Source organism: Anoplophora glabripennis, unplaced genomic scaffold, assembly GCF_000390285.2.
Source record: "Anoplophora glabripennis isolate ALB-LARVAE unplaced genomic scaffold, Agla_2.0 scaffold72, whole genome shotgun sequence".
In the NCBI taxonomy this organism is placed as follows: domain Eukaryota; kingdom Metazoa; phylum Arthropoda; class Insecta; order Coleoptera; family Cerambycidae; genus Anoplophora; species Anoplophora glabripennis.
The window spans coordinates 123,885-149,206 of NW_019416536.1; the positions used below are offsets into that span (position 1 = coordinate 123,885).

Consider the following 25,322-nt stretch of genomic DNA (forward strand, 5'->3'; position numbering starts at 1 on the left):
TCCTGGACGTCGCAAAGGCCTTCGATACGGTTTGGCATGAAGGCCTACTGATGAAAATGCTCACCAACCAATATCCCATATCTTTTACCAAACTCATAAAATCCTACCTACACCACCGAAAATTCCGCATCCAAATCCAAGATTCCCTTTCCATCACCCATCCCATGGAGGCCGGTGTCCCCCAGGGCACCGTCCTGTCCCCACACCTATACACCATTTACAACTCCGACATTCCACATCCCCCCAACACCAACATATACTTATACGCCGACGACCTGACAATCACATCCCAATCCGTAGATCCTAGATATTCCGTCTCCCTCCTCCAAAACTCCTTAGACCAACTTGAAACCTGGTGCAACAGGTGGAGAGTCAAAATTAATCTCAACAAAAGTTCGGCTATCCTTTTTACCAAACGAAAAATCCCACAAAACCTCAACAGACTGACACTATCCCAGGAACCCATCTCCTGGAATAGACAAACACGATACCTGGGCGTGACGATGGACCAGCGTCTTACGTGGAAACCGCACATCGTGGAGACGGTGGCGCGAGCGAAGACCACCAGGGCTAGGCTCTATCCCTTACTCAAAGGTGGAAACACCCTCAGTTTAAGGAATAAGCGAACGCTTATCAAGGTGGTACTTCAACCGCAGCTAACCTACGCCTCCACGGCGTGGGGTCACGCGGCAAAAAGCCACTTAAAGTCATTACAGGCTGTGGAAAACATAGCCCTCCGCACGGCCACCGACGCGCCCTGGTACGTAAGAAACTCTGACATATTACGAGACTTACAATACACAAACGCTACACAGACAATAAGACAAAACGCGGAGAAACGGTTTGACGTAGCCGCTAGACACAATCCCCTCTTCAGGCAAGCCGTTGACTACGTACCCGACGTGTCCGACAAACACAAAAGACCTAGACACCAACTTTTTGACCCTGGGTGACCACCCCAACGACATCCCCCCCCCCTGCCCGGTAACCTTTTCTGTTTCAGAGACCGCCAGGATCAAGAAACGAAGACAACGACACACACACACATACACACACCCCCCCATACCCTCCTTACCCCTCCCTTCCCGCGCTAGCCTAAGGGCCACCTTAGCAAAGCGCATCCCAGGCTGCATAGCCGCACTACCGTACCCAACCATAAACATGACACCACCCCCGGGGTTTACACAGACGAGCCGGCGAAGCAAGAAGAGCGCCAAAAGAAAGGGCCTTAGCCGGCGGGGCCCAGCCAGGACAAAAGGAGGTCCCACAAAGCGCCTACACCGGCCGCATTTGCGGTCCGGGTAGACGACGGATGGGGCCCACCTACGAAGGCTGTCCAGGCCTACACGAGATGAGGCAGGATAAAGAGGGATAATCCCCCTCGATCCCAAATCATTGAGGCCAATTTCTAGCCATAATTAATGGAGCGACACTGGAAGTGAAGCAGTTACATTTAATCATGATCACGTGCTTAACATCCGAATATTTTTAGCAAAGTACTTATGAATGTTGCAACAATGGTGCAACAATGAATGGTATTATACGTGCTAAGATAATACCTACATAACGTACCTATATACATTTATAGTAGATAGTTTTACGCATAAATCTTGGAAAACACTTCCCACTTTGATGATCTGCTGTTCTAATTATAAGTTTTTGTTACTGCTCAAGTAACAAGTGGGATGATTAATGTATCGGTGGGGAAGGTAGCAGGAAATTTGCCAATTAAAATGTTGGTATTTAACATTTAACACTTGTTTTGTACATGTAAAACTCTCCGCTCAAGCAGTAGAATGCCTGAATGGCATTTTTTGAGATATTTGTTATTTATATGGGGTTAAAAACATAAATATTACTTACTTAAACAATGTTTTTGCACTATCCCGACGTATATTAATTAAAAAGGAGAATAATAAGGCGTTTGGGGATAAGAATTACTCTGCCAGTTATAGGCTGTATTCAGCGAATGGTCGTACTAGTTCGTCAAACTTCTTTAGTAAAACAATTTGCTGAACGGTCTTTAGTAACTGTATTAAAACCTGCCCAATATTTCCAATCAGCTGATTGGGCTGACCAACAAAATATTTGTCCGATGAAGGACTTTGATCGGTCCGACCATTCGCTGAACACAGCCATAATAATTGTTCCGTTACCTATACAGAGTGTTTCAATTTATGTATGCACGTAATATACTTGTAGTACAATAAAATAAACATTTAATTTTTATTCTATTTAAAAGAACTTTCACCTTGATTACTACTAATCACCTTGATAAATCTTAAATAGATAGTGGATATTGATTTAATACATTTGTTTTGATTCGCCAAAAACTAACTAACACTAAGCATAATAAAATTGCTGCAACATTGCCAACAATTTACAAAAAACTGCAAACTTGTAAAAGTCTTTACGGCGGGTTTGCAAGAAATTTGCAACAAAGTCACAATGGCCACCCAACAGCTTTGCAAAGAAACGTTAATTTGGCAAGTTTGTTGTAAACGTATCTATAATCTTGCTACAACTTTCCTTTATTAAAAACTTTTTTAGCAAAATATTCAAATATGTTTGCTTTGTACACTTTGCTGTAAAGTTAATTATGGATGTTTAAAATATGTCGACAATGCTATCAGCAGGTAACCAACGACGTTCTTTAATGCAACTCTATTTTCTGAGATCGGTTGTATGGTTTGTTTTTATGCTGAAATTTATTATGTAGCAAAATACATTTGGAAAAATATTTTAATAAGTATTTGTTCATGTGGGTTTCTTCAACTTAAAAATCGAATATGTTAGCGCATGCGCTTTCTGGATCGATTAATCATTCTGATGATTATTCGATTACTGAAATCATTCAAATGCCGAATATCCGATTATTGAAATAATCCGATTTTAAACAACACTTTTAGTTTAATCATATCCAGTTTAATCAGTTCAGTTTATTCACTTTCTTCAGTACGATAGATTAGTATTAGTATTATTGGTTTGTTTAAGCAATCCTAATTTCTGGTTGGCTCTACACATACCCAAGGATATTTATAATACATGTACATACATGTATTATAAATATCCTTGGGCTATACCTACTAATCAACCACACCGAAATGAAGAATAAAAGAACACGGCCTGACGCGGGCTGAATGCAACCCATAATACAAATTTGTATGATGAATCCAATCTACACATTGTCCAAAGTTAAAAATTAATTTTTATTTTCAGGTTATAGGAATTTTGTGGTTATGTTAATATTTGCAAACGAATCAAATAAATGATACTATTATAATTACTAAAAGTCATTTGTAAAGTTGAGATATTATGTATGTAGTAAATTAATATGTTCTTGAAATGAGTCTCTGTGAAGCTGAGAAAACATTTGTGTTGCATGGAGTGGAGGTAACAATTATTAAAATTTAAAAATTAGGACATACTTTTTATAAACCAACCATTACATGCATTAGAAATTCTTCCTTACAATCTTTTTTTAGGAAAATTTTCGAATAGATGGAAGGGAACGAGAAGATTACAGACCGATAGAACTTGAAACTGATATCGTATCACATGCTTTTGGCTCTGCAAGATTAAGACTAGCAAACACTGACGTATTAGTTGCTGTAAAGATAGAAGTAGACTCTCCTTTCCCGGAAAGGCCAAATGAAGGAAAACTGGAATTTTTTGTCGATTGGTACACACTATATTTAAAATACAATTGTTTATGTTTTTACATTACTTTTTTTAGTTCTGCCAATGCTACGCCGGACTTTGAGGGTCGAGGAGGGGAAGGCTTAGCCGTAGAAATATCCAACACATTAAATTCATCATATCATTCTCCCAAAGTATTTGATTTGAGAAAGTTGTGCATTGTAAAAGGAAAGAAGTGTTGGAAGCTCTATGTGGATATTCTGGTGAGTTTTTTCTCTTAATGGTATGATTTGTATACATAGATGTTTCAGTTACTGGAATGTGGGGGCAACTTATTCGATGCCGTATCTTTAGCAGTCAAGGCTGCGCTGTGGAATACCCAAGTACCCCTAATCCGTGAGGTGGATACAGATGGAAATAATATAAATTTAACCGTCTCCGACAATCTAAACGATTGCCAAAGGTTAGACGTACAAAACGCTCCAGTAATGGTAATAAATTCCTTCGGTTCTATAACAGTAATCTAAAACATTATACTTTCAAGGTTACAGTGTGCAAAATTGGGGAAAAGTGCATAGTAGACCCTAATGTAGCCGAGGAACAGTGTTCTGTGGGTTCAATCGTTGTGGCGGTGTCCGGGGACAAATTTAGTACTGTTCTGCAGACAGGCACCGGTTCCTTGCACCCCTCCACCTTAGTGGAATCTTTGAAGCTGGGGCTCAACGTGGCCCAAGGGTTGAACGAGGCCTTGTGGGAAGCTTTGAAACTGATCAAGCCCAACCAGGACATTGGATTCCTTAAATAAAGACACTAATACGCTTTTTCCTACTCTTTTTGTATGAAAATAAAAATGTATTCAGAACATTGAATTTTTTAAATAAAGACACATACGCTTTTTTCTACTCTCTTTGTTTGAAAATAAAAACACATTTAGTAATTTTTTTTTTTTCATAAGTATTTTAACTGTTTTTTCGAGGTATAGGGTGTTGAAGTTTAAAAAATATGTTTATTTAAAAAGCACTGAAGACACTTGACATAAACAGATAAAACTTGGACTAAGGTTGAATAAATTTAAATTATTTTAAAAACAGATAGCACATGAAAATTATAGTAGTCGTATTTTGATAAAGAACAGTACAATTTAAAGGATGATTTCTAGGCTCATAAAAAGCTTTCCTGACGAAAACATTCTGAACGAAGTTAGAGATAAAGAGAGAGATAACCCTGAGTTTTGGAAGTGGTTGCACATATCTGCAATATTAATTTATTTATAATCAACTGAAAGATACAATCTGTTGGTTCTTTATATTTAAAATTATTTGGGACAAAAGACTCCTATACATCTTGTGAAATAATTTTAGTTATTTTAAATTTGCTTAGCTGTGTTGAGCTAAATTTAAAATTAAAAAAAATAAAAACAGCGCATTTTTCCTTACTCTCTTTAGACGGGGTTCTTAGTAACTGCGCCTCCAAGTATTTCCGTCGCAGGTTGGTAGATTTGTGTTCCCGTTCAGTGAATGTTTGTTTTTAATTATATCTATAAACTATTAGCCTAAATATAATCCATCTACATCAAACATTTTAATAATTTGAATAAATGTGATGTTTTCAAACTCAATTTCCTTTTCCTCGAAAACTAGCTTCTTTAGATCCTCGGTTCGCTGAGCTTTTTAATCTACAATAGTCCAAAAAAAAGCTACTACCCCAATTTATGATACGGCCTTAGGAAAAACCATCTATACAAGGAATCGGAAAGCGATTTCTCTACTTTTCTTAAAAATGTATGTGCTCTTAAAAAATGCCTTTACTCCCCGTTTTTAGATAGTACTCTAATAAATTTTAGACTTAGGTACAGGGTGATTCACTATATTTTGACCCCCCCCCCTTTAACTTTTTTGTTTTAAGAGATAAAAAAAATGTAAAATACAAAAATTGCACGACTTTTTATGAACTTTTAGAAAATGATATTTCAAAAACAAATGAAGTCCAAACAAAATGGCCGCGGATGTTAACTTTGTTAATTTAAATGGAACACCCTGTATATTTTTACATATTTGGGTAGAACGTTCTCTGTCGAGCATAGTCATATAGGGTTTGTTGGGTCCATCTCTAACAATAAGCAAGATACTATTAAAAAAAAAGAAAAGAACTCTAAAAACCAAAAAATTTATTGGGGTGGTCAAAATATAGTGAATCACCCTGTATTTTTAAAATTTCACTGAAATATAGTTTATTAGTTATTTTAAGTAGACGGAATAAAAAAACAATTTTTAGAAGTCTGCAACTTTTCAAAACCAAACTTGTTCTAGAGGCAAATTTGATCTAAATCGATTTATTTTACATTTGAATTATGGCTCACTCGCTTCCATACATCCTGTATAAATTTTACTATAAAATACCTAGTACTTAAATATTATTTCGTTAATGAACAAATCTAGTATATTTACAATCTTGATGTTCAATATAAACTGAAACCTCGGTGCTTGTAAAACATTTTTTCCTTTCATTTTTGGTTGTAATCAACAGGATATTAGTAAGTAAACTTTCACAGTTATCTCTACTACAAAAGTCAGATTAAATTATACCGAGGCAATTTTATCTGTAATCAATTTATCAATTCTTAAAATTTAAAAACAATAGAGTTTCTTATCATTTTTATCAATTTTGAGCAAAACCATTGATAACATTTAGTAAAGCGAAACGTACAATAGGATTAAAAGTGCAAGATGAAAAATCTTTCCATACTTATATTTACTTTGTTCTTGGTTCATAGATCTGCAGGTATAGTTTAGCGTTTTCTTAATTTACCAATAGAAATAAATTATTATTGTAATAGAATATGTCATACTTTTAAAGTGTATGGAATTATTTCAATGTTTTAAGGTTTGCAATGCTACACCTGCAGCACTACGGAGGACGAATCTGACACTACCTGTGAGAGCGATCCAGCGTCGGTGACTGGGGGCGTTACTGACTGCGATAAAAAGTATTGTGTCATCGTCAGAGTGGACTATAAGGTTAGAATTTCACTCAATTGTCAGTAATGATTTGTCGGTTCTTTTAATACTTTATTTAAATTTACTGGCATTGATAATTCTCATTTCCTTTTTAAATAAACAAATTTTTGAAGCATTTCCTCTCATCTCCATAATTCAATATTCCATTTCTCATTTGTTTTTTCATAATCTTTCGCATAGGATCCCAGAGGAAAGTTGGCCTCCATATTGAGAACTTGTGTAGACACGCCAACTTACCTGAATGAAGTCATAGAAGACGAAACTCACAGAGTTTACTACAGGTCCTGTAGGACAGACCTATGTAATAGCGGCTCTGGCAGGTCCGACAGTACCAACTCGGAAACTGGAAGTTTTGGCGACAAGTCGACCATATACGTACCAGGAATTGGGGAAAATGATGCAGTTACGGTAGCCGTTTCTATTACGACAATGTTATTTGCCTATGTGTTTGCTTATCTTGTTCGATAAGTGTTACACGAGATTTAGAAATAGTGATATTAGTATTTTTTATTAATTAGAAGGCATTTATTTAATAAAAACAATATAATAACTTTTAGAATTGTACTTTCTCTTATAAAAATATAATTTATGATCTACTTACATTTTAACATATATTTAATCGAATTGCATGCAATACTTTTAAATGAAATATTATTACAACTCAAAGAAAATAATACACAAGCTAGAATTCTGAAGGCTGCTAAAATTTACCTTCACAAAGCCTGTAACATAGACATTATCTTCTGTTCATATTCTTCAAATTTCTGTTCCACCTCATCACCTATTTTGTCAAAATACAATGTAATTATCTGCTCAGTTAAAGCATCTACAACATCAATTAATTGGCTCAACGTCAAATTGCCTTGGGCTTTCTGAAATTTAGCAAATAAACACTTCGGGGCATGTTTTAAGTGCTCTAACCACGGGTCATCTGTAGCTTCCCAACCATCCAGTAATTTGTTACATAAAAAGCATTTCACGGCGTCTGGCTCGGTTTTGTCTCCTATGAAAACGAACCCAGCTTCTGCCATCTGCAAAATCACCAAAAGTAACCCAAGTGATCACATTTCGGAGAAATTTTAATATATTCGCATCAGACAATTAAAATAAAGTAGCAAGGACAACAATCATCAGTAATGAATTACATACCTTATCTGCATTGCAGATATCTCTGTCGCTAAATACCCACTTTTTGAAGGTCTTTCGTCTATTTTCTTCAATAAGGAAGTCGAAACTTTTATATAGTTCCTAAAATAAACAAACAGTACAAACATGTGGAAATGACATACTTGAAGTACTACCTCCATATTTTCGCAAAATTTCGTTGAATTATTTAAAAGAGGATTAAAATGTTGAATCAATTTCACTTAACGAAAAATAAAACACTTTTTAAACAAAATGTCGTTATAGCTGTCAAATATCAGAGTTTCAAATCAAATCCTACGCAGGCGTAGTGCATTGTTAATACCTACATAAAATCCAAACTACATATAATCAAATTGTATTTAATGAATATACACAGGGTATTAAAATTCTAATAGGTACTATTAAAATTCAAACCTTTGTGTAACTATCCAAATTGTTAAAATATGTAATTTCTACAACTATATAGACATTTTGTTTTATTAATGAGTTGGAAAAAATAAAACTATTATATTTCTTCGTATCAATGTTACCATGGCAACGGAGTCCGTCGTCTAATTTAATTCTTCTTGTCACTTGAGTTTAGTCGATTTCCAAACACGATGTGCGATGATGCCGAATTAGAAGAAGGGCACGTAGAGGTGCTTAATGTTAAAGGAATTATAGGATTCGATGGTGAATTTTCAAAATATATATTATACGCCTCTTTTTTAATTATAACTTGTAGGTAGCACGTTAAACGGACTTCTTGTTCATCCAAATGGAAAGCACGTGGTTTATCCTCTTGGGAATAAGGTAGTAATACAGAACTGGACGACAAAGGAACAGAATTTTTTGACTGGACATACAAATATTATTTCTTCCGTGGCTGCTTCCGTCTCTGGGAAGTATCTGGCAAGTGGACAGATTAATCATATTGGATTCAAAGTAAGTTCGCTCTTTACTAAATATAAATTTAAACGAACTCACAATATACTCGGTGCCCAGAAACGAAATTACCTTAAATAATTTTGTTTCTTAAAACTTAACTTTTTTAAGATGGGTGTTTGTAATGTGGTATATTTTTTTCACGATAGGGGTCGCTAAGAATACTAGAAACATAATGTCCCTAGATTGATAAAGCACCGCAGTCAACAACCGCCATTTTGAGGCAACATCCTTTTAGCCAACCTCAAAATATAAGTTTGAACTTTTAATTAATGCAGTTAATTAGTTTTAATATATTTTGAGAAGAGATTATATAAATAATTTGTCAATCGCAGTTGTTTGTTGTTTTGAGTTCTATTCCTGCAAAAATGTATTATTTTGTCAAATATTTTACGTAATTTCAGGCCAGAGTGATAATTTGGGACTTCGAAAAACAGGAATTACTAGCCCAGCACGAGCATCACAAGGTTAGAGTCGAAGCTGTGGCTTTCTCCAAAGACGAACACTATGTAATAAGTCTGGGAGGGCGAGATTGTGGCACTGCAGTGGTTTGGGACATGCATAAGGGCCAGGTAGTAGAGATAAAAATATTACCAAATTTAAACGGTTATTGAAAGTAAATCTCATCGTTAGACCCTCGTAACATGAATTATCTACGAGGGGAAAGTGATATGTTAGACATTAATGGGCGATGGATTTCAGTGTTTCCGATTTAGGAGTCTGTATTATATTTGTTATTGTAGGTACTATGCGGCTCTCAAGTATCTCGAGGAGTCCAGGGAGATCCCACTTGTATTCAAACAATGACTAGGAGGGGCGCTTGCTTCTTGACTGCGGGCGACAACCACCTAGCCTTGTGGAAGATCAACCAGGAGGCGAGGAATTTGAAATCATTCGACGTCTCTATGCCCAAATTAAAGAGGAATGTGGTGTGTTTGGATATCAATGAGAGAGATGAGGTATGTTAAATTATATAAAGCCATAAATTAATTCACAGGAGGAAAATCTCGTTCAAAACTATTGCGAAGCTTTTATTGTACTAGTTTACAAGTACGTTAAACGATATATATTTCTAATTAGGCAATTACAATTTCTGTAGTTCTGCTATTGCGGTACTACTACTGGAGACGTTCTTAAAGTGAGGTTATATTACCATCACGACGCCGAAATGCTGGATCCTGTTAAGCAGCCTGCCGTGGTGGGCTGTCTCGCACGGATAACCAAAAAGAAGCTTCCGCGAGGCTGCGTCGACCTGTACCGAGGAGGTAAGTTATAAGAATTGCACAGAAATAACAGATGGCGCTTCATATTTCAGCGGGATAGGGCTCTAGAGTCACTGTAATGGAAAATGCCACACCTACAAATAGACCTGCATTGAATTATGTTTATTCGGTTCTAATTTCAGGAATACGATCTATAAGACTTCTATTCAATGGGAACCTCATAATAGGAGCGGGCGACGGTACTCTGGAGGTGGTGGAAGAAGCGGCTGTACGGCCACCAATTGAGACGAACATTAAAATGCCGTCCGTGCCTGCGCTTAGAGTCCTCAAATCTACGAACGTCAATTCGTCGATAACCTCCATCCAGCTCATGGAACAGGAGACCAAGATCTTGGCCGCCACCACCAACTCGGAGATATACGTGATCAGGATGGACGATTTCAGAGGTGAACTGGTTGTGACTTGTCACACTTCAGCCATCTATGACGTCGCATTTCCTCAGTAAGTATTTCTTCTTCTTCTTTATATTTTGCAAGTCAGTGCTACTCGAGGAATAATATCTTCCCCAGGAACTTCTCCGAAGTGTTCGCCACGGCCGGCAAGCACGACGTGCGCGTCTGGTCCATGAGCACAATGCAGGAACTCCTCCGCATCCGCGTGCCCAACTTCAGCTGCTCCAGCGTGGTGTTCTCCCACAACGGCAAGTCGATCCTCACCGCGTGGAACGACGGCGTGATCCGTTCCTTCACGCCGCTCACCGGCCGCCTTATCTACGCCATATACAGCGCCCACAACAAGGGCGTCTCGGCGCTGACCACCACCTCCCACGGCCGCAATCTCGTCAGCGGCGGCTGCGAGGGCCAGGTCAGGCTGTGGGAGGTGTCGCCCTACCGCCAGCAGCTGATCTGCACGCTGAAGGAGCACAAGGGCCCGGTTTCCGCCATCGACATCAACAAGTTCGACAACGAGGCGGCCAGCGCCAGCACGGACGGCACCTGCATCATCTGGGACCTGGAGAAGCAGTGCCGGAGGCAGATACTGTTCGCCAACACGCTGTTCATGTGCGTGAGGTACTATCCCAGCGGGGTGCAAATACTTACAGGTACGTGACGTTTTTGATGGGTCGGTTTCTTTTGGATCTTAGATGCAAATGAACTACTGCAACTTCACTTTAATAAATTTACGGTTGACTGGACCAACTCTTTTGTTCGTGGTAGGTGGTTCCGACAGGAAAGTTGTGTATTGGGAAGTTCTCGACGGCAATCTGGTGAGGGAGCTGGAAGGGTCGCCCTCGGCCACTGTTAACACCCTCGACATTTGCCCGGATGGAGAGAAATTCGTGAGCGGAGGCAATGACCAATTGGTCAAGTTGTGGAGGTATCAAGAAGGTTCGTAACTATTTTATGTTCCCCCATTGTTTATGATCTTAGGAGGAACACACCATTACCACGTATATGGTATAAAACCCCTCATATGACGCGTCAATTGCTACCGCGCTAATTCGTGACGTCACTCAGTGCGATCGAGAAGATAAATGACATTTCTTTAGATTAGTTTCCGTCCCGTCAGCACAGGAATTGCAGATTAGACGGCAGAGGGCCGAGAAGCCAGTTGCGTTCTAGGACGCACTGAATGACGTCACAATGCGTTCTTTTCATGAAAGTTCTATTTTATCTTCTTTCTTTTCAAAGAAATTTTCATGTAAGTCGCTTATTGATATAAATACCGCTTTTCGGTCAGTCAAAAAACAAAGGGCATCGGTTTTTGGTTCGGATAACACGATTTTCTCTCCTCATTCTAGGCATAACGACGCACATTGGGATCGGTCACGCGGCCGTAATAACCTGCACCCGTTTTAGCGCCAACGGCAAGTTCATCGTGACCTGCGACGCTTCCGGAGGCGTCTTCGTGTGGGAGTGCCCACAGGAGCCGGCAAAGGAGGTTAAGGAAACGGAGAGAGCCGCGGAAGTTCCTCCCCCAAAGTCGAATCCCAACAAAGAGGAAGACGTTCACGATCTGCCGTCGTACAGGAGCAACAAGAGCGGCGGCGATGCCAAGAGCGGCAAAGCAGACGATTGGTGCAAGTGTTCCGTCAGATCTTCTAGGACGTCTTGCAGTGAGAGGGGCGGCGGGGACGACGCGAAGGGGAGTTCGAAATGTAGCAGCCAGGGGTCGGTAAAGTCCAAGACTTCGGTCGCGTGCAAGGAAGAACCGAAGGGGCAGACGAAGGCGAACGGTGACGATCAGAAATCGACTAAATCCAAGAGCTTGAGTAGCTGCGATCAGGAGTCGGTGAAATCTAAGAGTGAGGTGGGAGAAGCGAAGACGAATACGTTGGCATCCACCAAAACACTGAAAAGCTTGCGGATGTCGAAAGGTTCCGGAAATTAAAAATACATTTTTATTTTATGTACAAACATATTTTTACAATAAATTACGTCTTACATGATTCTCTTTGATTCTCGCAACGGTAACGGCCTTGTCTTGAGGTAAGTGTGGTAGTAGAAACGACTAGGACCCGAAGGATAAACTTATAAGGTGACGTGACGCGATGAGAAATCATAAATGGAGGCGGATAGGATGATGAGTTTTAAGACAATGTCAGCAAATATATCTTGCTACAAATACACTGTAAAAAAAGGTGTGAGTGAAAGCAATAAAGGTACGAAGTAATTCCATTGAGTGAGGAAAATTACTGAATACATTTTCACTCAATATTGAGCATTTTGATAATTTTACTCATTTGTGATAATATTTGAAGTACAACTAAGTACTTTCACTCAAATATTCGTACTCGTTAAATAAATTCTGTAAATAAACTCGTATTTGGTGCACTTGTAGCTAAATCGCAGTAAATGTCCTCAGTGACTCCACCCCATGCTATGGTTGTCGTGCGTTGTCTTTGTCTATTCCCATCGTCCCCATTAGGTCATCTCGTGCTGTGGTGTTTGGCGTGTAGTGCTGGACAGGTCCCCGTTAATCCGGTTATTTAGGAGAAAATTATGTATAAATTACAATAATTAAAATCAATAATAGTCTCGATTAATATTTGGTTAAATAAACGGATAGTTAAATTGTTACTTATACTTACTTACGTATCTGTAACGTATAGTCTTTCCGATATCAATTGAAGAACCAAGAGGATAACAGTATGTACCAAGTTTGGTCGTTGATGCAGCAACTCGGCATTGAAATATTTTAAAATCTTGTTCCCATACAATTTAGTCATACCCATATACAGGTCTGGTCGAACTAAACGTACATGTGGTAGAAATGTATACGCCCAGTTGAAGAATGAGCGTGCGGGCAAACAGCAATACGTACTGTTGCTTTGGTCAACTGCGTCATAAATTTCAGTTGTCGACAAGTCGCCTGGCAGTGCAGTGCAGCAATAGGGAATTTGGTGTGATACAGGTAATTTTAATTTTTTATAGGCACCTATTAATCATTGATATTACAATTGCGAAAGGGAGAAATAATATTATTACAACATGGCATTTTAGAGACCTTTTGAAACGGAACAAAACGAAATTTACCATCAATATAATAAAATTGTGAAACTCATTAAATCTGATTACTCGTTTTTTTTATACATGTTCAACTGACTTCGGAAAGACTATACAATATAGGTTATGGCAATCTATTCGTCCGATCAGTTAAACAATTCCTTTAATCGAGACCTAAAATATTGTCTCTAAAACAAATCTGTGTAGAAACCACAGTGACAGCTTAGTAGTTTGTGACTTTAATACAATGAAATTTAAATTAAAATTTAAAGAGAATATAAAATGGTACAAAACTATTCCCAATATTAATGAAATGGAATCAGCGGCGGCAGGTGCGGAGGAGCTCTGGGGCGCTACCCCCTTGGAAATTTTCATAGTACAAAATTATTCAATAATAGCTCAATTTAAATCATAAATCGTATTAGAGAAAAAGTCAACTATTAATTGGTTTTACATGCTCAGAATAAAGTCACTCATTTGACAGCAAAAACTCGGATTTGCGTAACATTCGCTCACTTTTATCATGTTGCAATATAGTGAAAATTTCACTAAATCGGGATTCTGTGGACAGAAATTGAGACATTATTGAGTATTTTTTTTTACAGCACACAGATAACTGACACTTATCTAAATTCAATTATTAACTTTCTTTCGGACATTAATTGAGGAACAAATTTTGCTGCAACTCGGTGCATGTTCAATTTTTTTAGTCAAAATTTCATGGCATGACCTAAGGTGCTAACACTGCTAACCTCTTTTGCAATTTCTTTGCTACCTAGTCAGTAGAAGATTTGAAAGTCGAAGGCCTTCCTGGAAGGGGATATACTTCAATATTTTTATACATAAAATACCTACAGTCATGTGCATACGTATTATTTTAAATTGTAATGTAACTATTTATTTATCAATATAAGTAGTAGAAAGTGATTAATATTTTTTCAAGAAAGTTGTCAGTTTTGAGTACAAAGATATTGATTACTACTTTATTTTTAAAAGATTGTCCATTCTTTTAAAATAATTGTAGATAAGAAATTATTTTGGTCGTTAAAACTAAAACTAGTGATAAGTGTGTTTTATCTACAAATTTTTATATCCGAATACTAACATCTTTAAAACTTAATAATAAAAAATTACTAATAGGTACTTCAAAAACTTTCACGGGAACGTTTCAACTTTTGAAATAAGCTTACGGAGATGATGCTCTGGGTCATACGCAATCTTACGAATAGTTTTCACGACTTAAAAGTGGTGGTCAGTCAGTTGAAGATGATCCTCAACCAGGAAGGCCTGCGACTTCAACTGATGACTCTCATCTTCAGACAGTTAAAGATCTGGTGCATGCAAATCGCCGATTGACTGTCAGAGAAATTGCAGAAGCGGTTAGCATCTCAATTAGGTTATTTTGATTGAAAAATTGAATGTCCATCGAGTTGCAGCAAAGTCTGTTCCTCGTTTGATGGACGAACAACAGAAAGAAAATCGTGTGGACGTTTGTCGGCAACTCCTTGAATAATGATGATGAAACGTTCATTCAAAGGATCAGAACGAGAAACGAAAGCTCGGTTATTTTCTCAACAGACCTCGTAATTGTAAATTTTTCAACATTCCTTTTTAGTGAAATATAATATACAAAAATAACTTTGATGCAAAAGTTTGTCACTAACACCTACGTTCCAACCTTGCGGTTTGGTTTAATAAAGATTTACATCACAGTTTATTGAATAATTAGATACTCAAAACAATACACAAGTAAACGCTAAAAGTTTCCGGGTGAAGAGATTTCATTTTTTAACCCCAAACCTTCTGAAGGCTTTCTAAAGACCTTTCTGTTGCGTACGTCACATAATAATATCGAAATTTGATTTAATACATCTTCCATTTTCAAATACCATTCTCAGTCACTCAGCTCATAATAATAATTAGTATAATTGCTAATATTACCTAATTACAACTTGAATATTAATGGATATTAATGGTAAAGTCTATACATATTTGTACATATATTATTTTATGACATATTGCAACAATGATAATGAATTAGTCCGATGATGATAACGAAATGTGATCAAAGTCAATAATTTCAACACAAACTGAGTAGGTAAGCAGAGAAATTATTAATGTCATTAATAAAAATTGAATTATGCCATAAAAGAGATTAGATAATATCCAATTGATTTTCCGGAATACATGTTTTATAATATAATATTTCTTGCTTTCAGCCCCAGCAAAAGTATAACGATGTTTCCATAATTTCTAAAAAAAGAATCACTATGGTTAGGAGCTGGTTATCAACTATTTACCTTCTCATTCTGCAAACAGTTTTATCTATCCTACAATATCTAAAGGAGAATAGAATTTGTTAATTTTGACAGTTTAAATTTGTTTATTTGTCTCTTTTAATAATAATACAACAGCAGATATAAATATTATTACCTCAACTTCTCCTTACACAACGTAGGTAGTTTGACAAAATAATAATAAGGAAAATTTAAAAAAGGTGAATCAACATTAAGATTACTTTCCTTATTTTTATTCATAGCCCGATATAATAAATATGTGAAACGCTTTATCATACTTTTCCTCAGATTATATCGGTAATAAATTATGTCTCCTCCTGCGTTATCTGGACTATCAAAAGGATTTCACTTTTCACTTCGACATGAAGAAAACATCGAACAACACTGATAATTCGAAACAATAACATTATTTGGCAATATGGATGGGTATTAAAAAGAATGATAAAATATTCTTCTATACAGGGTGTTAGAACTTAGATTGCCTTAATTTTAACAGACGATAGAATACATTAATATAAACAATATGGATATTGTATAACAATATTTATAATTTTTTTTGAATTCTTTAATTCTAAAAAATAATTAGCGTTATAATAAATTTAAAATTCGATAAAATTCATATCGAGCAATGTGACAACGGCGCGGCGGATAACACGAGGTACTAAACTGTCCAGCAATACGCAATTCAGTTGGTATCTGGAATTGGACCGTGTATGAGTGTTTTTTGCGTTAAACTATTTCCTTTTCTTAAGGCGTTTTCCAGCGAGTGCGCGAAAACTGGATTCGAAGGTGTCGTGCGTGCATCGAAAATGGTGGTGGACATTTTGAGCATATGTTATAGTTTGTTTTGTACTTGTGCGTTTAAAAATTACTAAACTTTGCTTTTTAGTAAGTACCTAAATTATTTTTACAACGTATGATTGTTTTCAAATTCATAATTTGATTAAAAGTTAAATTCCTGCTTTAAGAGATTCATAATTACTAAAATTCGAACTAAAATTTAAGCACAACACATGTTCGTACTACAATATCGATACATTTTATTTTATTTATTTAAAAACTGGAAAATTATCTTGAAATTTACTAAATGTTTCACAATAATAGCTGTTTACATTTTTTCCGTAGGACAAGTCTGCCGTCTGCACACGTGGTATGCATCAGATGTGTAGCGTTAGGTTAAGCGCTGTTGTCACGTTGTGATGAAACTCCCCAATATTAATACTCGCTGTATTTTGAAAACTGTTAATCTTACGCCCCTGTAAAATATAAGTTTTTTGTTCATTTATGATTACTCTATCTCATGCCGAAGTAATGGCAGTCAAACTTCTTACATCCTGTATAAATGTAGATGCTGTTATTTCATTTCAAAGGTATTCAAAAAATTAATTTGTTTTAAGAAAATTTATCAAATGAAGACAATGTTCTTGCATACCAAAAACCTAGTATGCAAATGATATCTAATCTCAAAGACAACATTCTTAATTGAGGATATTACGGGAAACAACTACTCTATGGGTATGATGGCTTACCAACTCTGCACTATAGGTACTGTCACCTAAAAATCCGTAAATCGTCATCTGTCATTATGATTCGTTTACAATGAACGATGACCTCAAGGTTGCCGATTAGTTGAATAAAATAACCAGCCAGTAAAACAGAATGTTGTGTTTTCGTAATCTTACATACACATAATATTTAAGAAAAGTAGAATGTAGGCTTTAAGAATTTTTTTTAAATGTACTTATATCGCTATTTTACAAAATAAATTAATTCTCTTGGAAGGTGAGAGCTTTTCCCTATGAAGAGCTTGACCCCACCTACTTCACTTACACCTTGGTCTATCAAACTAAATTGTGTAGCTCAGCAAAAGCTTACTGCTCGAGCTCGAGCCGAGTCAGTATTATTCGACTTGGTGTATAAGTTAGCAGGAATTGATATTTTCAAGATGCCCAACTGCCCGAGATGTGAGAAACCTGTTTATTTCGGTACGTAACAACCTAACTTTCATCTTTATGCCCTAAACAATCTTCACAGCTAAACGAAATTACCGGTACCAATACGAAATATTTGAATTTTTACCTCTGCAATTTTTTTTAGTAAATTATTGTTTAAACATTAGTATTTTTCAAATAAAAACACATTTTAATTAGAGAAGAAAATAATACTGAGAGTATAACAAAACCAAAAATAGCAATTATTTTCTAGACCAAATGTTTTTCCATCCCATTTACGAATAAAAGACCTGTTTTTGATTGCAAATTTACGAATCTATATAACCATGATACGTTAATATTTTTTAATATATTTATTACCAAAATTAAAACATTGCAAAAGACTATTTGAAATAATTCTTGGGATAGAATCTTTTTATTACTTTTTGTAAATATGAAAAACATATTTTCGTCGGCATATTCAGGATATTTTTTTCAAAAAATAACGTGACCTATTCAGAACATTTCATTAAAGTTTGTATATTTACATTTTTTAAAATAAACATGTTACATTATTTTGTATGACCAAAATTGACATGATTGTTGTAAATTGTAGGACTATTTTTAGAAATGTTCTAAATATTAGTAATACGAGTATTTAGAATATAATCTCAACATAATCCCTGTTATTTATACTATGACAAAGGTACCTAGATAAAACGTAAATTGCGATATAAAATTTGAGTATTGATATAATGAAGTACCTGTGTATAATCTTTTAAATATTTAAATAAAATATAATTTGGAAATTTTCTTCATGATTATGATATTTTGATTCAAATATAATTCCCTTTTTCTTTCCAGAATAGCTTTTGAAGTGAACATCTATTATAATTTTGTTTTCCAGTGACAAAAAGAGAAGGAACTACAAAAATATAGAAATTTTAAATAACGGTTGTTACATCTTTATGTTTAACCGTATTTTCTTGTAATAACTATAACAATAATCGTTTTCCTCGGTTTGATTTCATTCGGATAATTAACTTTCTCTTCAGCAACAGCAAGTCCTGAAAAATATAAATGGTGATATCAGCTGTTATTATAATTAAGACGTACTTATTTCAATTTCACTATTTATGCTGCTGGTGTCATGTATCATGAAATTACTAACAGTCGTCGCATATTTGAATTCAAAACTGATCGTAACGTGAAAAACACATTTCACTACATAAATAATAAACCGATGATGTCATCGTACAGCATAGGTACGTGAGAACATTGCTTGAAATAGTATCACTGTTTTGGTCCACTTTAGTTTCTTTTAAATAATAAATAATCGAGTTTTGTGATTTCTTTTTCATTGGTCGATTTCAAAAAATCAACAAATTAAATCCAAACATTATAAGCGTCTTTCATTCTCGATCCCCGAATGGGGTTGCATCAGAAGATTCCTCTATGACAGCCTCTTGCAGTATGGTAAACAAAATTCCACAGATATGAGAACTAGTTTTTCAATTAGAAATGCAAACATAACGTTGTTAAACATACTAGAGCTCGTCTTAGTTATTTACCGTCTTTTATCATATAACACATATTATATGCTCTTGTAAGCCTTTCTTACTTTACCTTTCGTTTTAAGTAATGTCTATCTCGGAATCATCTAAGAATAAACAAATCCATTGAAAGGGAAATCACTACTAGATTTAACTTCGATGTGTATCTGATTTTGTGGGCATGGTTTCTGAATTAGTAGAGTAAATAGTAACAAATATCTAATTTAAGAACTAAATTTAAATAACCGCAATTTCATTTTTATTCAAAACCAAATTTTGTATCCATGTTTGCAGAAAATTGATTTTCTACGGGTGTTTTGTAGCAGTACGTGCAAACTTTATAATCCATGTCGTTATCATCATTTTAACCTTGAGGGGGAAAACCATTGCTGCGTAGTGAGTCCGAGTAGTACAATTTCTACTCATATTTATCTTAAGAATCATTTTTTGAAGCAATGTCATGAGGAGGTTACAGCAGTATTATTCGTGAACAAAATAATATCATCAAAGGTTTTCCTTACATAATAAGACCAGAAAGGTATTTTTAAGCGCATTTGCTTGTGACAATTAGCTGAAATTGCCAATGTCGTTGATAACACTTTACATTATAATATTTTTAGTTTTTTTAAAACTATTTTCCGTGTTGTAATTGCCATATAGCCGATAACTTTTAATGACTGCTCCGACTCTGACTTATGAATACTGTTAAAGGCTCGAATCGACTTTTAGGTTAAGGTCAATTCAACTAACAAAATACTGAGTCATACCGTACTTGTTTGGATCATATTATTATTAATATAAGAGAATCGATCTTGACCTTCCTTTTATTTGAATGTGAGTTCACAGATGTGGTAATTCTCGACTAGTTTTTTTATTTGGTCATCGTTGAGCCACTCGAGCCTCAAATATTTAACAATATTCGCCAAATATGATGGTGGATTTGGTAATACTAAAACGTATGGTAAAATGTTAGGGACATTCCTCTATAACCTAAATAGTTATCAGGAGATTATTATTAAATTTTTTTTATGGATTTTAATGGTTGTTCTTATAAGTACAGTAGTTTTTAAAATATCATGTTGCATTTTGGTATAAAAATACTTATTCTTAACATTTTCGTTATACAGGGTGTAAGAAGTTTCACTGCCATTACTTCAGCATGATTAATGAACAAAAAAGTTGTATATTACAGGGGCGTAAGATTAACAGTTTTCAAAATACAGCGAGTATTAATATTGGGGAGTTTCATCACAACGTGACAACAGCGCTTAACCTGCAGATGCACATCGCGTGTACACGCGACAGACTTGCCCTGCGGAAAAAATGTAAACAGCTTTTATTGTGAAACATTTAGTAAATTCCAAGACAATTGTTTTCCAGTTTTTAAATAAATAAAATAAAATGTATCGATTTTGTACTACGAAGATAGTGTTGTGCACGCAGTTATGTCAATATTCCTCAATTAATCGAACTTTTGTACATCAGATTGGAGATTTTGATCATTTTTTCTCGGAAATGGGAGTTTAGGACCCAGTTTTTTTTTTATTTTAATATATTCTATCGTCTGTTAAAATTAAGGCAGTCAAACTTCTAACACCCTGTATACTATTTTGAAAACCACTTCCAACAAATGAATCTGTTCATAAACAAATGTCTAACATTTTCCTACCAATCTCTTTCTCTAGATACATTGCCTGGTATTTATTAAACAGTAAATATGTAGGAGGTTTAGATATAGGCTATTATGCCAAGGTTTCGATAACATTTTATTTATCAAAGCTTTTTTCTTTCCGCATGTAAGGGTCCTACTAATGATCCAGTGAACTTTGATAAAAAAAGAAGTCCATTTATGTACGATATCTGTTATATTATAATTAATTATATCATAAGTTTGATGTTTAAATTTGAAAATATTGACATGCAAAAATTTGGGGGCGCATTTTACCCGTGAGCCCCCCTGCTTGAGACACCCCTGACTAAACAGTTTTCGTGTAGTTTGTTAGAACATTCAATGAGTGTCCAACATACCAAAATTCATATTGATACGTTAACTGGTTTTGGAAATATTTTGAAAAATATGATCTCCTAACTATCTTAGGAAGCATTTTTCGACCCTTGTTTATACGGAAAAATAATCTTATTTTTGCTCGTAGAATCTACTGCTAAAGTATTGCACACTAATTATGGTACACCCTGTGTATGACAGGCAAGTTGCGGTTACACATTATTAGCAAGTGGTAGATGACATTATAAAGTTAAAATATTTGTTCTACATTGCATAATTGTATTTATTTTGTTATATTTTATTAACATCTTTAATCATTGTTCCTTGTAACTGTTGTCAGCCTAACTTAACCTTTAAACCTATCTATTAATTTAAGCTAAATAATAATTCTACGTTCCTATGAGGACAACTTCCTCAAGAAGGCATTCGCACCTGCTGCTGTTCTTTTCCATTGCTATCGTCGAATCTAATTTCCTGTCCCACTCGGACCCCTTTTCCGTACCAAATCCGTTACCATTCCAACCGAATCTATTTGGTATTCTAAATCGATTACATAATATACACGCTGACAATCCCGAACGAAAAGGAAACGTCGAGGTGTGTCTAATGTTAACAAATTAAGTCATCGCTTAAAAGCGACATTCTGAATGGTTGGACATTTTACATACAGAGTGACCCATTTGAAAGCGGGCCACCCTCATAACATTTTTATTTATGAAGCGATTTTGACGAATTTTTTTTTGAAATGTACGGGGGGGAAAAGTGTATTTTGGGGCCAAGCGCCGTTCAGTTCTTTTTTAAACTAAGGCCTACTAGATCACATTCAGAGGCTGAAAAATCCAGAATCTATATTAGCGATTTTTTTAGAAAAAATCTACGTACGCCACTGGATTCGGCGTCCCCTGAAATGGATCTGTACCAAATTTCATGAAAAAATATTCAACATTAACGATTCTGCGGTTAAATTGCTGTCAAATTGTTTATTATGCATAAAGAAACTTTTTATCTAGTAACCCATGCGATAATAAATCAATCACAACAAATATTTAATAACACGTTTAATAGACATCATTATACCAAAATACAATGAAACAGACAGAAAAATGAACGAGAAATTAACATAAAATTTACAAAAAATACAATAAAATAAAATTAACACACATGAATTAAATTAAATTCTGGAATTTTCAACTAAATCTCCATTTAATTGAATGAATATTTTTGTAAATGTTGCCTCTCCTAGATTTTTTTTATGGGGGTTCATTAAAGAAAAAGTTTACTACACTCGTCCAATGAATGCAGAAGAACTGCGCGAAAGAAGAAGATAGGCATGCGCTGAAATTACAACACATCAATTGTCTAATGTTATGGCACACATTCAAAAACAATACAATAAATGCATTCAATTAAATGAAGATTTAGTTGAAAATTCCAGAATTTAATTTAATTCATGTGTGTTAATTTTATTTTATTGTATTTTTTGTAAATTTTATGTTAATTTCTCGTTCATTTTTCTGTCTGTTTCATTGTATTTTGGTATAATGATGTCTATTAAACGTGTTATTAAATATTTGTTGTGATTGATTTATTATCGCATGGGTTACTAGATAAAAAGTTTCTTTATGCATAATAAACAATTTGACAGCAATTTAGCCGCAGAATCGTTAATGTTCAATATTTTTTCATGAAATTTGGTACAGATCCATTTCAGGGGACGCCGAATCCAGTGGCGTACGCAAATTTCTTCTAAAAAAATCGCTAATATGGATTCTGGATTTTCCAGCCCCTGAAAGTGATCTAGTAGGCCTTAGTTTAAAAAAGAACTGGACGGCGCTTGGCCCCAAAATACACTTTACCCCCCCCTACATTTCAAAAAAAAATTCGTCAAAATCGCTCCATAAATAAAAATGTTATGAGGGTGGCCCGCTTTCAAATGGGTCACTCTGTATATGGGCTAGTTCAGTATTATTCACGGATCGTATATACAGGGTGTAAATAAATAAGAGAAATGAATTGAGAAATATATACTTTTTTCATAAAATTTTCCAAAGTATATGCTGATAACGATAATCAGTGTTTGATTCGGTGAATATCTTATCTAAAGATTGAGCACTTATTTTCTATGAAGAACATGCCCACTTCATAGCCTGCTTGATACATTCCTAGTAATATCCAAGAATAAACCATGACAGCTGGTACCGCGAAAAGCGTTGATGGACAAGTGTCGAATGTAATAAATTATCTGCTATCTGGATTTAATGAGTTTACTTACACATGACGTGTCTCTGATAGTGTCTAATTGCATTATTATTTCGTAACTCGTGAACACTGCAAAAACTTTAACGTTTAAACGACCATCATCCAATTCCCATTACACTGCCTCCTTATTATCCATATTTTAACCTATCGGATTTTTTGAAGTTGTTTATTCTACTGGCACAAAACTTAATAGTAACCTTTGATTGAAAAGCATATACAGGGTGGTCCAAATTTTATGCAGGAAACTTCGAGGGCAGATAGATCTCTTTGCCTTATAAACTTTGGTCTGGAACAGCCCCGTTCTAGAGATACAGGGTGTTGACGTTAAAAAAAATTATTGATGACCCCCTGCTCAGTACATCACTGGTTGTACCTTTAGAGCTCATATTTTTAGAGAATACAAGGCCTACTATCATAAATTATCTGTTCCAAATTTTATCGAGATCGATTCATAGATTCCTGAGATATAAACAAAAAATCAATTTTTTTTAACAACTTCAACACCCTGTATCTCTAAAACGACGCTGTTCCAGACCAATGTTTATAAGGCAAACAGTTATTATTTTAAAGAGATCCATCTGCCCTCGAAGTTTCCTGCATAAAATTCGGACCACCCTGTATATGATAAAATAAACCGTGATTTTTTAAATTTTAACACGCTGTAACTTTTGAACTATTAGTACCTCTACAATGTAAACATGTAATAATTTTCTTGACCCTGCTCTATTCTTTTAACAATCCTTATACCAGTTACTTGGCCCAGGAAAACTAGTAACTATATTTTTTATTTTAGCGGAGAGGAAGACCTCCTTGGGCAAGGACTGGCACTCGGCCTGCCTGCGCTGCGAAAAGTGCAACAAGACCCTGGCCCCGGGGTCGCACGCCGAACACGAGGGCAAGCCCTACTGCCACAACCCCTGCTACTCGTCGCTCTACGGCCCTGGAGGTTTCGGACGTGGCGGCTCTGAGAGCTACGTCTATAAGAAATAGATGGAGTCGCGAGTCGTGGGAGTTTTGTTAAGTTTAATTGTGCATTCCGAAGCATTCCACTTTTATAATGTACTGACAGTTGAATAAATATGTTTTGATAGGGTCGTTTTTATTTGCTGCATTCGTTTCCGCCCCTTAAGCTAGGCAACCAGATGTGCGGTACGATTAGGCGTGGTCCTGATCACTTTGATATCTTTTGAGTGTAACTGGTTGCATAAGAATTATTTTTTGGACGGTTTAAAAACAGCCTGGATTCTAGTTTTAGCTAATATCAAAATATTTTTAAAAACGTTGAAGCATATAGTTAGAGAGCTAACCTGCGTTCATTGTTAGTTTTACATTTCTTTAAATAACATTTGAATGATTAGAAGCCTGATTGTATGCAACCCACAAAGCAGATTTTAATAAAAACTGTTGCATACTTTCGAACAATTTTGAAATAGATCCTTTACATTTGTTTTACTAAAACAGTTCTGTAAACGAAAAATGCGTAGTTTAATGCCATTATAATTTAACAATATGAACAACTGACATTATAACGAGTTCAAAAAAGGATATATGTATGTTTTGTATCACGTTAATGGTAATTAGATTAATTTTTATGGATTCTTGATTAAGATAAACAATTATTCATTAGTTTTTCGTTATTATGTTACTATTTTTCGTACTAAATTGATAGCATAATGTCTGTTTGTACATAGAAACAATTTACAATCAAAATTATGACGATGAACGCTCTGCTCAAGGCCTTGTCCCTTGTTAATGCGTTTCTTGGTAAATTGAAGCAACTTGGCACGATTAACTCATTAAAAAAGCATTAGAGAAACAAGCT

At 35.4% G+C, this 25,322-nt stretch overlaps 5 protein-coding genes across 5 annotated transcripts; 4 read left to right on the top strand and 1 right to left on the bottom strand.

Moving 5' to 3' along the window:
• The first annotated feature begins 3,229 nt into the window (after positions 1-3,229).
• LOC108909005 (exosome complex component RRP42) lies at positions 3,230-4,537 on the top strand. Its single transcript, XM_018713210.1, has 5 exons — positions 3,230-3,393; positions 3,486-3,682; positions 3,737-3,902; positions 3,951-4,130; positions 4,184-4,537. The coding sequence occupies exons 1-5, from the start codon at positions 3,346-3,348 to the stop codon at positions 4,442-4,444; spliced, it is 852 nt and encodes a 283-aa protein (XP_018568726.1). The 5' UTR covers positions 3,230-3,345; the 3' UTR covers positions 4,445-4,537.
• A 1,767-nt stretch (positions 4,538-6,304) lies between these two features.
• LOC108908994 lies at positions 6,305-7,212 on the top strand. The gene is made up of 3 exons (XM_018713199.1): positions 6,305-6,420; positions 6,523-6,656; positions 6,837-7,212. The coding sequence occupies exons 1-3, from the start codon at positions 6,366-6,368 to the stop codon at positions 7,122-7,124; spliced, it is 477 nt and encodes a 158-aa protein (XP_018568715.1). The 5' UTR covers positions 6,305-6,365; the 3' UTR covers positions 7,125-7,212.
• Positions 7,201-8,084, bottom strand: LOC108908995 (baculoviral IAP repeat-containing protein 5). Its single transcript, XM_018713200.1, has 3 exons — positions 7,958-8,084; positions 7,806-7,904; positions 7,201-7,687 (listed from the first exon to the last, which is right to left on the bottom strand). Exons 1-3 carry the CDS (start codon positions 7,961-7,963, stop codon positions 7,370-7,372), a joined length of 423 nt encoding a protein of 140 aa, XP_018568716.1. The 5' UTR covers positions 7,964-8,084; the 3' UTR covers positions 7,201-7,369.
• A 317-nt stretch (positions 8,085-8,401) lies between these two features.
• LOC108908973 (cilia- and flagella-associated protein 52) lies at positions 8,402-12,340 on the top strand. The gene is made up of 9 exons (XM_018713177.1): positions 8,402-8,474; positions 8,527-8,726; positions 9,131-9,298; positions 9,470-9,685; positions 9,826-9,991; positions 10,132-10,450; positions 10,519-11,051; positions 11,167-11,337; positions 11,751-12,340. The coding sequence occupies exons 1-9, from the start codon at positions 8,402-8,404 to the stop codon at positions 12,338-12,340; spliced, it is 2,436 nt and encodes an 811-aa protein (XP_018568693.1).
• Positions 12,341-17,535: 5,195 nt separating this feature from the next.
• On the top strand, positions 17,536-24,591 carry LOC108909039 (cysteine-rich protein 1-like). Its single transcript, XM_018713262.1, has 2 exons — positions 17,536-17,737; positions 24,294-24,591. Exons 1-2 carry the CDS (start codon positions 17,551-17,553, stop codon positions 24,488-24,490), a joined length of 384 nt encoding a protein of 127 aa, XP_018568778.1. The 5' UTR covers positions 17,536-17,550; the 3' UTR covers positions 24,491-24,591.
• The last annotated feature ends 731 nt before the right edge of the window (positions 24,592-25,322 follow it).